General features: G+C 40.3%; 1 protein-coding gene across 4 annotated transcripts in view; it reads left to right on the top strand.

The window, feature by feature from the left end:
• Positions 1–14847, top strand: part of LOC308613900 (heat shock 70 kDa protein 14) — a 34077-nt gene that overhangs the window by 2580 nt on the left and 16650 nt on the right. For 2 of the 4 annotated variants that reach the window (XM_081228004.1, XM_081228005.1), the window contains exons 1-9: positions 885–1568; positions 2078–2576; positions 6889–6937; positions 7058–7163; positions 8526–8616; positions 9553–9657; positions 10741–10902; positions 12113–12268; positions 14181–14283. In XM_081228004.1, coding sequence (XP_081084130.1) covers positions 1007–1568; positions 2078–2576; positions 6889–6937; positions 7058–7163; positions 8526–8616; positions 9553–9657; positions 10741–10902; positions 12113–12268; positions 14181–14283 — 1833 coding nt within the window. In that variant the 5' untranslated portion in view covers positions 885–1006. Of the gene's footprint in view, positions 1–884; positions 1569–2077; positions 2577–6888; positions 6938–7057; positions 7164–8525; positions 8617–9552; positions 9658–10740; positions 10903–12112; positions 12269–14180; positions 14284–14847 lie in introns of those variants that run through there. The other 2 variants (XM_081228006.1, XM_081228007.1) reach the window with 1 other exon arrangement.

Raw genomic sequence — 14847 nt, 5'->3', positions numbered from 1 at the left:
TTCACTCACTGTAAGCAGCCAACAATGTATGTTTTTAAGTAAACTTTTTCTTTTTGAGATAATGGTAGGTTTACATACTGTTACAAGAAATGATACAGAGAGATGGAATGTATTATTGGATTTACCATTTTCTCCCAGTGGTAACATCTTGCAAAACTATACTACAGTATCCCAACCAAGGTACTGGCATTGCTATAATCAAGATACAGAACAGTTCCACAGATCCATCCCCTAGGTAGCCCTGTTTGTTTTTTTGCTGCTATTTTGGGGCAGGTGGTCGAAGTAAAGATGTGGAGGTCTTCTGCCGTATTATGCAAAAAGCTTTGTATTAGCAAGAACAACTTCAGCTCGCTTTTCTGGCCCTGGAAGTTACCTTTTAACAAAAGAGTGCAATGGTGACAGTCAGCTGGGTAATACATAGCCACAGCATGCCACTTAGGCCAAGGTTAGTAAGGAATGATCCCCTTTAGACATGTATGGCTATGCCATGGTGCTGCTAGGACTTCTCCAGAATGAGCTGCCTCATGGTCCAGGCATTTCTCCGCCTCGGTCTGTCTGCTTAGAAGTTAATGGTGATTTTTACAGATACACAGTTGTACCAGGTCTCAGCCTTGGAAGCATTCTGCCTTTTGTGGAGGAGCCAGTCCCCTTGTTACCAAGCCAGTAAGGCCCTTTTTAGCCCTTGATCCAGTACCCATCCTGAGCGAACTCCCAAAGTTGGGCTTTCTCAGTGCTGGCATCCTGCCTCTTTGCAGCCTACTTACAAGTAGCACCGCTTAACTTGCTGCCACAATTATCCTTACCCATCCCTGTAACTTTCATTCCCCTGTGGCCTTCCAGCCAGAAATGCGGTCCTTGGACCTGGCTTCTCAGCAATTAGCCCTGAGAGGGAAGAATCGGCTGGCTCCTGGAGATAGACCTGAGCACACAGAGCCTCCCCACACCTTCCGATCGGCACCTTGCTGCCCAGGAGCCTCCTCCAGCTAGCCTTCCTCCCCAGTCCGCTATGGCCACTTCCAATAGCAGCGCAGGCATCCGGTGGTCCAGACAGGAGACACGCACGCTTCTCTCCATACTAGGCGAGGCAGAGTATATGCAGCGCCTCCAGACCGTGCATCACAACGCAGACGTCTACCAGGCCGTGTCTAAGCGGATGCAGCAGGAAGGCTTCCGCCGCACCGAGCGTCAGTGCCGCTCCAAGTTCAAAGTCCTGAAGGCGTTATATTTAAAGGCCTATGTGGCCCACGCCACAAGTATGGGTGATCCACCACACTGTCCCTTTTATGATACGTTGGATCAGCTTCTCCGAACTCAGATAGTGACTGACGCAGACAACTTAATGGAGGATGCTGCTTGGGCCGAGCACTGTGATCAGAACTTAGCGGCCCCTGACACCCCAGGGGAAGAGGGAGCCAGCATTCTGGGAGCAAAGAGGACTCAGGCAGCAGATCATCAGCCTATCTTGAAAACAGTTAAGGAATCAGATGAGGATTGTCAACTGAGGATCAGTGACCAGATGCGGGAAACCAGTGACCTTGAGGACTCCTGGGATGAATCTTCGGGTGCAGGTAACTCCCCAGCGTGTGAAGGATCAGGGTCCCAGAGTCACTTGGTTCTAATCGTTATATGTTTGGATGGTGACCTCGTCAGCATAGTCCCTATTTCTGCCCCCTGCCCTCTTTTTTAAATCTAATGGTAAGATAAAGGGCTTCAGGTTTTTAAGAGGCATGACCCTAGGTATGTAAGATATTAGAGCTCCTTTAAACCTGGAAGCACTCCTTAGAACCAGACTAGTTTGGGCATCGTTAATAATGGAGACTTAGGAATCTGTGGCTGTAGAGTAGGTTGGATAGCTATGTGGAAAGGGGCTCAGGAAGGCGAGGGGAGAGGTTTTGGATGTATGATTGCAACAGAACAAAATGTCCAGATAAGGAAGTGAATTTTTCCCCATCCCTTGTGGAAAGAGGCCTTGCTGGGAATACCATAGCTTTGTCACTGTCCCTCAGCTCTGCTGCTGGCTCCAAGCATTCCCGTAACAGGAATGTAATCTCTGCAACATTGTTGCTTTGTTTTTCAGGGTGCTCTCAAGGGACCCCCAGCTACAGCAGCTCCCACCACCTTTTCAGAGGTGCAGCTGCTCCCTGTCAGAGCAGCCCCGTGACCAGACTGGGGGTGTCCGGTGAGCCCAGCCCCTGCACCAGCTCCGGCCGAAACACTCCCGGGGTGGCCTCGGCACAGCGGCCTCCAGGCTCCTCCTGCAGAGTTCCTTTTGTTTCTGGTGGGGATGGGCCTTTGACCAGTGAGCCCCCTCCCAGGTGGGCAAGGCGAAGAAGGCGGTCCGTGGCCAGGGCTATCGCAGCCGAGTTGGCAGAAAACAGGAGATTGGCACGAGAACTTTCAAAGCGGGAGGAGGAAAAATTGGACCGGTTGATTGCCATTGGCGAGGAGGCCAGTGCTCAGCAGGACACAGCCAACGAGCTGCGTAGGGATGCAGTGGTCGCCATGAGACGCTTGGCCACGGCGGTGGAAGAGGCAACCGGTGCTTTCCAGCTAGGGCTTGAAAAGTTGCTTCAGAGGTTAATTTCAAACACCAAAAGTTAGGAGCTGGTCACACAAGGGTGTATTTCGTACTCTGGCAGAGGCCCGGGTCCAACGGCTGCCTTCTGGTAGCCTGCCTCCTTTTCCGTGTCCTCAGAAAAAAAAGAGTGGATGGACCATTAATGTGCAGAAGGGTAGTAATACTAGAATATTCAAGGGTAGAATACTTGCTTCTCCCAAGCGTCTCCACTAGTTGAAAGACGTTTCAGAAACGTGAGAGGTGGCCTAGTAGACAACGGAAGCAGCCAAGTCCAGAGAGCTAGTTAGCCCTGGCTTCACCACTGATGCATGACAACTTAGTTTACCTCTCAACACCAGTTTCCTTGGCTGTTAAAAGGGGGCAGCCTGCCTACCTCACAGGGTTGTTGTGAGGATCAGATGGCTTAAATAGATGTGAAAGGGTTTAAAAGTTTAAAAGCCCTATACACATGTAAGTTATTAAAGCATATGACCTTGGCTGAGGTCAGGCTAGGATGAAGCACAGTAGCTGACAAGATGTAGAATTAGGGCTGTATACCAAGACCTCATTGCTTGAATCTACTAGTTTAACTTGACTGCTTCCTGGAGTTTACAATCTTCACTTCTTTAAATCTCTCTCTAGCTCATGAGGCTAATAGAGACACAACACGTATTGGTACCTTTAGCTCATATTTTCACTGCTGTGTCTGTGACATACCGACTAGCACAGACTCAATAGTCAAACCATCTTTCCCTCCATTTTACTAGTCCTTAGTCTCTTATCACTATGGATATAATTCACAACCGACAGGGAGCCACAATCGTGCATTTTGGTTCATATTGATTATCTTTGATATAATGAGAAATTGGCTGTCTTATAAAATATTACATGTAAGTAAATTCTTTGCATTCCATATTTTTTAGGTTCCTTGATTCTGCATAATTATATATCTTTAACATTGGTTTGCCATTTGGACCTTGTGGAAACAATTCAGTTGATAACAGTTTCCCAAATGCCTTTAGCTAATTTTGTTCTTCTCTGTTAGCCTTTTTTTCTGTCTAGTATGTTACAGAAGGCAAGCCCTAGAAAACTTTTCTTTTAGGGAACTTTCCAAAGTCACTTTTTCTCACGTTACAGACAGAAGTTCACCTCATTAATGGCATATGATGGAATAGAACAGCTTTGGGAACAGTTGGGTGGTGTGGATAAGGACGGCCTGCAGTAGCTAACTCTTTTTAAGCACCAACCCTCCACAAATCCATCCCCTTTTCCCTCCAAAACACATACACTTCCTAGAGGAGATATGGTGTTGAGCCATGCTTCCAATTTACTCTAGAAGGGAAGCCATTACTGGCCATCGTTAACCTAACTTAAAGCTCTTAGTGGTTATTTAGTACTTTCAGAAAGTACAAAAAGGAGACTTAGAACGTAAAGAGCTTTCCTCTAATCAAGAGGCTGGGAAAAAAGTGCAGGCATGTTGGGAGAGGTTTTATTTTCTATTTTGCCAGCTTGGTTGCTTACTAAATGCTGGAAATAGCAATAGGTGGAGAAATGGTCCAGACCACAGCGGGAACATACAGGGAGCAGGAATAGATGGCAGGTTTCTCTTGGGAATGGGCCATTCTGTAGGAAGCAGCGTGAGGTAGAACACACTGGAATCTAGCCATAACCCCCAGATTCTAATGCTGCTACACTTCGTTACACTGAGCAAATCACTTGCCCTTTTTGTGCCTCGGTTTATCTCTAAAATGAGAGGTTTGTACTAGGTGATGTTTCTTGTACCTTCCAGTTCTAAAAAATTAGATGAATAGCATAACAAAAGGCAAAGTGAAATTCTGATTGCGATATTTTCAGTCACAGCAGCGTGTTAATGTATGTGTTTTAAGGAAGCATTCTATGGCATTAATATTTATGAATGTACTCGTGAACTTCTGTAAGCACCACACCCAGACACAGATTCCATGCTTTAAAGGAGCATATGTTTAAGACACGGAAATGGAGATATATAATTTTTTTTCTCAGTTTTAGGCCCTTACATGGAGGGGTCCATGTCAATTATAACTGGATAACACTACTGTAGATAGGTAGACTTTCTGGAAAAACAGGGAAGTACTTGAAAGAGTTAGGCCTGTACCATATTAATCTATTAATGGTAGCAAAGTACACAGGCAGGGATTATTTGAGATAAGAGAAGTGCTAAAGAGCAGAAGTCAAGGTGAACTTGGGAGGTAGTGTGCAGATCTAATGGGCAGAGTAACTTTAGGAACAAAACTAAAGGGAAAAATCTTTAAAAACAGGAAGAAACAGGCCAAATCTTGTGAAGAGGAGAGAAGTCGTAATAAGGGGAGGCTGTCGAGAAACAGGCCCAGAAGTCCTGTCTGAGCTCTAGGCCCAGCCGTGACGCCCTGTCAGTCTGCAGGCAGGTCCCTTGACCATTCTGTACCTCAGGCCCCTCACCTATCCAGTGGGAGGCGATCCCTGCTACCTTGCAGGAGCTGTGTGAGGGCCCAGTGGGCAGATGAATGTAAAGACAGACGTTTCCAGACCGGGTGGGCTCTGTACTGGGAGAGTGGGGGGAAGAAGCCCAGCAGTACGTGAGCGCTGGTGAGTGCGGGGCAGGGCCCTTCAGGAGGGAGGAGGAGGGGCAGGATGAAGGCCCTGGTACCCTGGTAGGAGTGATGCTCGGCCTCCTGAAGCCCTCGACGTAAGTGGCGCTGTGTATGCCAGCCTGCCACCACCCTCTGTCTCTGTTCAGTAACTCAATCCTGGTGTGGACAAATAAAGTTGTCATCTGTACCTGGCTGTGGTCAGTCCACTACTTTCTGGCGCTACCGTGATCATTTGTCGTCACCTCCATTCTCTGCTTTCTGCTTCTCCGCTGGCTAACCTCCAGGGTCTGGCCTCTCTGTGGCCCTCAGAGCTACGTGTGCTTCTGGCCTCACCTGAGCAAGGCCCTCTCTGCATGGCAATTGAGAAAGAATTTTCCATTTCTAAGAGTTCTATAAATTCCATTAAAATATCCTTTTCTGGCAAGTTATCTTGTCTGAGTGATAGATAGCTATTTGGTGAAATTATCCTGGTTGACTTAAATTCTGTTTTAAAGGAAACAGAATCACTAAGTGTCATGCCAAAATTACCGTATTGGTAGGAAAAAAAAATTATTGTGGGCACACTTAATCTTTTTTTTCTTACCCTTAAAATATTTGTCCAGGAGCTAGTATAAATATTGGGTTTAGAAAAGGGGTGGGGGTGGGGGAAGGCTAGTGGAAAGAATATTAAACCTTGCGTTAAAGATCTGGACTCCAGCTAGTTCTATTAATTAGCCATGTGACTTTGGGCATTTTCCCCTTTACACAGATTAGGGTCCTCAGGTGTTCAGTTACCCTTCTGCAATTAGCCAGTGTTAATTTTCACCTGCTCTTACTAAACAGTTAAGACTGGTCTCTGGACAGAATAGCCACTGCCCCTTGCAAGAAGGATTTAGTGAAAGGGTCTACCTCATCTTCGTTTCTAGATGAAATTAAGCCAAAGATCAGACTCCTGTCCCTGCTCACGGCGAAAGTACCTTAGTCATTTAGCATCTTACCACGAGGCAGTCTAAACCCTAGCCTGGTAGAGAAGGCCTGGGATTAAGTACTGACGCTGCCCCTTATAGTGTTGGGAAGGAAGTAAGGTAATACATGTGAAAACATTTTGCAGTCTGCATTAATTCGTATTACTATTTTGAGCAACATAACACCCATTGTTTTAATTTTTCCATTGCCATACACAATTGTTCAGTGCCTACTTCGTATAGGATGTTATATATCTATCTACCTGTAGTACTCTGCACTTTTACATATATAATATTCATACTTTTGCTTAGTCCTTTCAGGTTTCAGGCATTGATTCATATTCAGAAACCAAGCAGCAAAGATGGTGTTAGGTATTCTGGTTTGCCATTAGTTTGTGGACCTTTTGTCCTTATCTCAGTGGTTGGGTCTTCAGGATCAAAGATACGAGATATATGACATAAAATTATTGATATTATGAAAATCATCCCCAAATGTTTAACATCTGTTGGTAGTAAGATCAGAACAGGGAAGAGCTATTCACTTTCAAATGTGAAGTTAGCACTTAAATAGAATTACTCTAAACCTTGTAAATTCTACAGCCGTTCATTCCTACCGTCTAAACCTACCCTAATATTGCAAGATTTCTTTTAACATTAAGCAACTTGATTTTGTTTATATTTTATATTTGTCAAGTGGTATTGAAGAATATAGTCTTCTTTAAAACTTGTATGTCAACAGTAGTGATATAAATATTTAACTATGTTTATCTCTGGACAGCTCTGATGATCCACAGGCTCAGAAATACATCAGGGATAGTAAATGTTTAGTGAGTATGCTTCTATTATTATTTCCCTATTACACAAAGTGATTGCCAGTTATGTTGATTTGAAACTGTATTTTTATTAAAATCATTCCTTATTTAACACACTCATAATTTCCTTCTTAGGTCATTGAAAAAAATGGGAAATTACGATATGAAATAGATACTGGAGAAGAAAAGAAATTTGTCAGCCCAGAAGATGTTGCCAGACTGATATTTAGTAAAATGAAAGGTATTGAGCAAAAGAAAAGATCTTTTTAAAAACTGACCTTTTAAAAAATCTAGAGATGGTTTTTGATCTGGGGGTAATAAGCAGGGTGATTGAGCGAATGAGCAGTGAGGAGACCTAAATTATGCTAGACCTGCCCGGGCCACTCACTGGCTATGTGACCGTGGTTAAATGACTTATTTTCCCTGACCTTGGTTTCCCTAGAAGTAATGTAAATGGATGGGGCCAAATTAGCATTTTCAAAACTTCTTAAGATGAAGTGACCAGGTGGTCCAGTGGCTGAGACTCTGCGCTCCCAATGCAGGGGACCGGCTACAATCCCTGGTCAGGGAACTAGATCCCACATGCATGCCGCAACTAAAGATCCCACATGCGGCAACTAAAGATCCCACATGTGGCAACTAAGACCCAGTGCAGCCAAATAAATAAATATTTTTTTAAAAAAGATGAAGTGGCCAATAAGCTTGGCGAATAGTGAATGTCGTATCTCCTTCAAGATTGACAGTGCACTCTCCATGGTAATTTAGGCAGATTAAGTAGGTCTGGTTTTATCTCCACTTCAGGTGAAGGCTTGGAGCTAGCTGAGCAGCCTCCTGTGGAGCAGCTTGAGGGGTTCTGGAGTAGATTACTGACAAGGCTCACTTCAGCTCTGGAATGTGTAATGGATTTGTGGGATGGAAGGCAGCCTTTCACCATGGTCGTTGGTCTGCACATAGGTGCATTAGAAGCTCATTGTCTAAGAACCCGTCTAATTTGGGAGATGGTTGAAACTTGGAAGCCTAAGAGCAAGGCACTTTGGAAAGTACTTAGTTCCATGTCCACAAACTATACCAAAACCACAAAAAAGTAGTGCACAATTTTTTTTTTTTTTTGCTGTACGCTGGCTTCTCACTGTTGTGGCCTCTCCCGTTGCGGAGCACAGGCTCCGGACGCACAGGCTCAGCGGCCATGGCTCACGGGCCCAGCCACTCCGCGGCATGTGGGATCCTCCCGGATCGGGGCACGAACCCGTGTCCCCTGCATCGGCAGGCGGACTCCCAACCACTGCGCCACCAGGGAAGCCCAGTAGTGCACAATTTAAGAGAGCAAGAGAAGATCATTGGGGTAGAGCAGTCAAGTGAATTGGAAAATCCTTATAGTGAGAATGTCTTTGGCTCAAATTCACAAACCTCAGAGCATCACTTGACATTTTTGTGTATCATCAGAGTTTATTTTTATATATGTTTTTTCTTCCCATTTTATTGAGATATCATTGACATACAGCACTGTATAAGGTGTACAGCGTAATGATTTGACTTATGTATATCATGACATGATTACCACAGTACGTTTTGTGAACTTTTAAAATATTTTTTTCACGTACAGAAACAGCACATTCTGTCTTGGGCTCAGATGCAAATGATGTAGTTATTACTGTTCCATTTGATTTTGGAGAAAAACAAAAAAATGCTCTTGGGTAAGTATAATATGGGGTTTCTTTTACTTGCTTAGTTAAAGGAAATAAAGGATTTCACAGTATCACTATATAGTGAAAGGTAAAATTGCATTTGAAAATAACTTACACAATAAAGTTGTATTTGTAAATACATGTATATTTACATATGTAAGTCGTGGTAAAAAGTTACGGTAATAATCATTAATAGTTCCTTTATTTTATGAAATGTCAAAAGAACATAAAATTAAATGTACTTTCTTAGCTATTTTGATTGGAAATGTTTTTGATTACCAGGTTAAGTTGATGTTTATAAATCACTTTGCCTTAGTGTCATGTAATTAAGGCTTACGTGGGAATTATATAAAAATAAGCAATTTTAGAAAATATTTGCGATTATTTTTTCACCTTAGATTAACATCTAAACAAAAAGTTATATTTAGTTTTTATAGGTTGTTATGCAAATGTAATTGGCAAGCACCCAGTCTTTTGCTCTGTGGATAGAGTTCCCTATGGGGCTTTGCTGAACACCTGAGTTGCTTCTGGGGCAGAGAATTGCTTTATTTACTTGCACTTGTGGGGTGTTAAAACTGTGACCCTAAATTAAAGAAGTTGGAAAATGCTAAAATGTATTATAAATATGTCCTAATCTCTTTCTAAAGTTCGTAAGCTTGAGCACTTGGAGAGCTCTCTCTTCCTTACTCAGTATAAGCACGTTATTTTCTTTGTCAAGGAAATAGACTCTGAACATTATTATTTTAAACAGAAAGTGATCTACGCTTAAAGACTTAAGTCTATTTCTTATGTTCTGTTATCTTGCTTCTAAAGATCATTCATTACCCTTCATGTTCTACTTACGAAGTCTTATATGCTATTGCATAAAATCTTTAGCAGAGCATTTCTAAAAATGTACTTGAACATGTTGTGATACTAAATGTATTAAAAGTAAATTGTCCACAGGGAAGCAGCCAGAGCTGCTGGGTTCAATGTTTTGCGATTAATCCACGAACCATCTGCAGCTCTTTTGGCTTATGGAATTGGACAAGACTCCCCCACTGGAAAAAGGTAAAAACCATATTTGCAGCTTTAAGTTTTTCACTGCAGAAAACATTTTAGATTATAGCAATTATTTCAGTAGAGATTGTTATATAGCACAGTGGTTCCAAGCCTTTATGGATGGAAAGACATCGAAACTCACCTAGAGTTTTTCAAATAGATGAGAAAGATGTCCTAGGAAAGTAGAGAAAGGATATAACAGGCAGGAGGGAAGGTTGAGCTTTTCCGCCCTTCTCTTATCACCTACACTTTGTCCCCTTAGTGGAGGAAGATTTGAAATTTATAAGCCCAGCCAAGTTCCAACTGAAGCTCTAGGGCACTGTTAATTTTACTACCAATTCTAAGTATTAAACATGCTTAGAAACAGTGAGGTCTTTTATGTACATTTGTCTTGGCAGGAGATGGGGGAAAAGCCAGTATGGGGATTTAAGACTTCATTTGATAATGAAATAGTAAGACGTACTCCTAATTTAATTATAAAACTTGTCTTAATAGGTCTGACACATCGTGTAATTTTAGGGAAATCAATTCAGATGTGTTAATTTCCCCTAATTGTGTCATTTCATTCATATCTCACAATTAAACTAATATGTATAAATTACTAGGAGATTTTTTAGGTAAACTAAAATATAGAATATAAATTGGAATATCAGAAATTTTGGATTTTGATACATAGGAAATTAGCTCCTAGTTTTGTATATGTTTTACTTTTGTAGAACATGTTATTGCAGTAGTAACAAGGATAATATTAACATAAAATTTGTATGTTTAATTCTCTTACAATTCACTTTAATTACAAATCTCTTCTTTATTTACTTTGAAAAGTTAGTGTTTTGAACTCCAGTTAGTCAGAAGAATACAGTTTTACCAGTACAACTAAATGAAAAAGAGCTTTGACTTAAAATCAGAAGATCTGGTTTCTAGGCTTAAGTCATCACTGAGTGATGACCATGGACAACTTAGTTACTCATGTGAGATTTTCAGTTTCCTCATATGTGATTTACAGTGACTTGTTAGTTTAAGAAGTCGAACCTGGCTTTACAATTCTGTGATTCTCTCAGAACTTACTCATGTTATCTTTTTTTTTTTTAGCAACATTTTGGTATTCAAACTTGGAGGAACATCCTTATCTATCAGTGTCATGGAAGTTAACAGTGGAATATATCGTGTTCTCTCAACAAACACTGATAATAACATTGGAGGTACACATTTCACAGAAACCTTAGCACAGTACCTAGCTTCTGAGTTTCAGAGGTGAGTATAAAGGGACTTGATGATATATTTCGATTGAAGTTTCACTTCACGTTTAATTTTTTCCTAATTTATTTGAAATTGCCCTTCAAAGGAGGACATGTTTTTTCCAGTGCGCTGGATATTTTTGTGTCTAAAGTTCTAAGGTCTGTTCTGGTAAACGGGGAAGCAGAGGCCAAGCTGCCCAGTGCAGTGTACTTGGATTTTTCCCTCAATTCTTCAGTGGTTGCTTTTATGTCTGGATGAAGGAGGGTAAAAGCACTGAGGCCTCACTACCTTCTGAACAGTTTTTACAGGTGTAGAAATTATGTTATAGTTAGATTCCAGTAAATGAATGTCTTGCAGAGTGTTGCTATTTTATTACTAATCTACTACCACAAGGAATATTTTAGTTTTGTTGCTGGATATAATTATTCCATTCAAAATTCTAATCCTGTTTGGCACATCATGAGTCAAATATATAAAGGTTATATTTGGGACATTCCTGCTGTAAAAAGAAGCTGAAATAGCATTTTCATCAGTTTGACTAAACTGGGTAAAAAAAGTCTTGAAAAAGTGATAATTTCTCATTTCTTTAATAAAGACCTATACTGCTTTTTGTTGTAAAGGTGTTCCAACTCAAGGAAGGGCATTGTTAATTTTACTACGGATTTCAGTTTTTAAACATGTTTAAAAACAGGGCCATCAATATCACCACTTAGCAAGCAGTTTTAACAATTAACTCCCCTTGGAGGTAGAGGAACTATAATTTTACGTATTTTGTTATGTTTCAGATTTCTCTGAAGAAGCACTTTTAGTTGTTTTTTTTTTTAATGCTGGACAGATAATTTTGTGCCATCAAACAGTAATCATGCTGCGGTTGTAAGGGGTGAGGTGTGAGACTTGACCCAGTTGCATGAATCTCATTCAACCTCCTTTTGTCTCATCTGCAAAAAGATGATGGCTCCTGTACTTCTTCAAAGCACAGTCCATTATTGTGGTTACAGAATCCAGCAATTCAAAGTGTTAAGTATATTGATTATTCATTTTTCTTGAGACACTTCTTTAAATTGCAGAGAATTTTCTTCGGATATTTTGGAGATACTAAAATCTGGTATTAATATTGATTCATGAGCTTATAGTTATCCTAATAGGGGTTATCCAGATTTTAGTTACAATAAATTCTAAATGACCTAGTAATTTTTAAACTTCAAAGATTGTATTTTTAATTTAGATCCTTTAAACATGACGTAAGAGGAAATGCCCGTGCCATGGTGAAACTGATGAACAGTGCTGACACTGCAAAACATTCTTTGTCAACCTTGGGAAGTGCCAATTGTTTCCTTGACTCGTTGTATAAAGGTCAAGATTTTGACTGCAATGTGTCCAGGTAAAACTGCAGTTCAAAAAACTTAAACAAAAAAATTCCAAGGGTATTCACATTTAGGTGTAATTTTCTCACTTTGGGTTTTTCGTTTGCTCATTTGAGGTTTATTAGCCCTCTATAAAAGGGGAGTTTTCCTGTCTTTACTTCTGGGGTCCAACTCTTGTCAGACTAAATAACTATTCTCAAAGTAATCATGTCAGCTGTGATTGCCCTGTTATTTTACAGCTACAAAGAGCAGTGTGTGAAAAGGGCTTCCTAGATCTTTGAAAGAAAGATGAGAGAAGACTTGAAGTTTGAGATTTGCGAGTTTCTCTTACTGAATAGCAGTCCCACCTGTATAGTCCCTAGTTCTTTGTGGGGCTTGCACATGTATCAGTGGATGTTACTATAACTTGATCGTTACCCCTGTGTGGCAGGCTGTATTCTAAGTACTTTCTATGTATTAACTCTCAAATTCTCCTAACAACCCGATGAGGTAAGTACTGTTACTTTCCTTACTTTACACAGGAGGAAGCTGAAACACAGGTTTCATTTCTTGTCCGAGGTTATCCAGCCAGTAAGTGACAGACCTTGGACTCAAACCCAGCTAGTTTTGACTCCAGAGTTCCGTTACCTATCACAGTACTTTGAGGATTGATCCCTTTCTTGGTTTTATTTGCTCTGTCATCCGTTGGCAGCATTGTAAGCTTTAATAGCTTTTATGACATTTAGTAAACACAGGTTTAATGTGCATAAAATTGTTTTTCATCCTCATATCTTTTACATAATCCAAAACATTGCTTACAGATGATTGCACCTTCACCCAGGAAGTCCAAGGGAGGCTGTTGTCCTATCATCCTATCATTTTGCATCGCATATGACTCACAATAATAATAGCTACCGTTAGCACAATTTAAACCTCCCAACAAGCTAATGGGTGACTTGGAAGCATAGTGAAGATGTCCAGAATTGCAGTATTATGTTATTTTTAGGCTTTTACTGACTCTGTGTGGTTAAATTCTCTCTTCATCTGGCCCTTGTAGTTTAGCTTCCTCACTCTCTCTGGGCTTTCCCGAAGACTCCGGGTCAGCGCTGCCACCTGTGGCTGTTTAAACTTTTTAATTAATTACAGGTAAATAATATTAAATTAATTACAGGTAAATAACATTAAAAAAAAAAAATTCGGTTCCTCAGTAGCATTAGCCACAGTTCAAGTGCTCAGTAGTCTCATGTAGCCAGTGGCTCCAGAAAGTTCTCTAGATCTTTTAAGAGAGATTTCAAGCTACAATCTAAAAGATAGAAAGTTGTTAAATTGAATTTAAATCTCTTTTGTGGCAACAGAGTCTTTATATTAACTTAGTGCTGTTTGTCCAAGTACTCAGTCTATGTTTGCTTATTAATAAGGAAATAGAAGGAAAAAGAATTTATTAAGAAGGAAATAGAATTCATAATTTTATTTGCTAGCATTTAAGCTTCTCAGGTGGTGCAAAAGAACTAAACCTATGTGCAGCATAGGCTCAGACTATAAAGAAAAGTAGTGAGAAACAATTTTTTAAAACTTTACACATAAAAATAGCAAAAATTTCCAAATGATGGTTTGATTTGGAGCAATAGATTTATTGTCAGAAATGCCATACACTGAGTATTTTTAGGTGTTTTGAAAGCTTACAAGCAGGCTATGGGTAAGATAATCTTCCATCTGAATTTAATACTAAACATCTTCATGCATTTGTAGATGGATAACCTAGACTTTTTCACTCCATGATATTGCACTGCTGGGTGTTTACTATCCTGTTCTGATCATAAACCTATTCTAAAGAGATTCATCACAGTACGTTTTGTCATTAACCTTCACAAGAAAAAGATGTCTTGTTTGACTTTTTTCTGTCTTCTCTTCTCTGTGTGTATGTGTATTTGTGTATGTGTGTGTGTACAGAGCAAGATTTGAACTTCTCTGTTCTCCACTTTTTAATAAATGTATAGAAGCAATCAGAGAACTCTTAGAACAAAGTGGATTTACAGCAGATGATATCAACAAGGTAATACTTTTTTATTTTCTTATTTATGTTGGGAGTAATTTTCAATTTGGAATTTAGGAAACAGCCCCTTGGTACTGAAAGAATATTTTTATACATTTAAATATTTTCTTAGCTTATATTAGGAAGGACATTGATTAAATTTTGATTAATGGCTCTAATGAACTCATAGTTCTGTATGTTCATTTTCTTAGCAAAAAAGACTAATTCCTTTTCAGTATATTTTTTTACATGTAAGCAAAAACTGACAGATATTAGAACATTTGCCATGTGTCAAGCACTGTTTCTAAGCGTTTTACATGTATTAACTTGCTGAATGCTCACCAACAGCTCCATGAAGTAGGTGTTATTATTTATCCCCATTTTATAATTGGGGGCACAGAGGTACAAAGGTATAAGTAACTTCATGGTAATTGTGTGTTTAGTGGTAGAGCTAGGATTTAACTCAGTGTGGTTCCCAAGTCTTCTCTTAACCAGTACACCAAACTGCTTCTGTCTGCTTGCTGGGAAATATTGCATATTTGCTTGCATAAGAAAAGATTTTGAGACTTTCAAAAATATTCCAAC

This window comes from Mesoplodon bidens (assembly GCF_964165515.1).
Source record: "Mesoplodon bidens genome assembly, chromosome: 3".
In the NCBI taxonomy this organism is placed as follows: domain Eukaryota; kingdom Metazoa; phylum Chordata; class Mammalia; order Artiodactyla; family Ziphiidae; genus Mesoplodon; species Mesoplodon bidens.
This window is presented reverse-complemented; position numbering and strand designations above follow the sequence as displayed.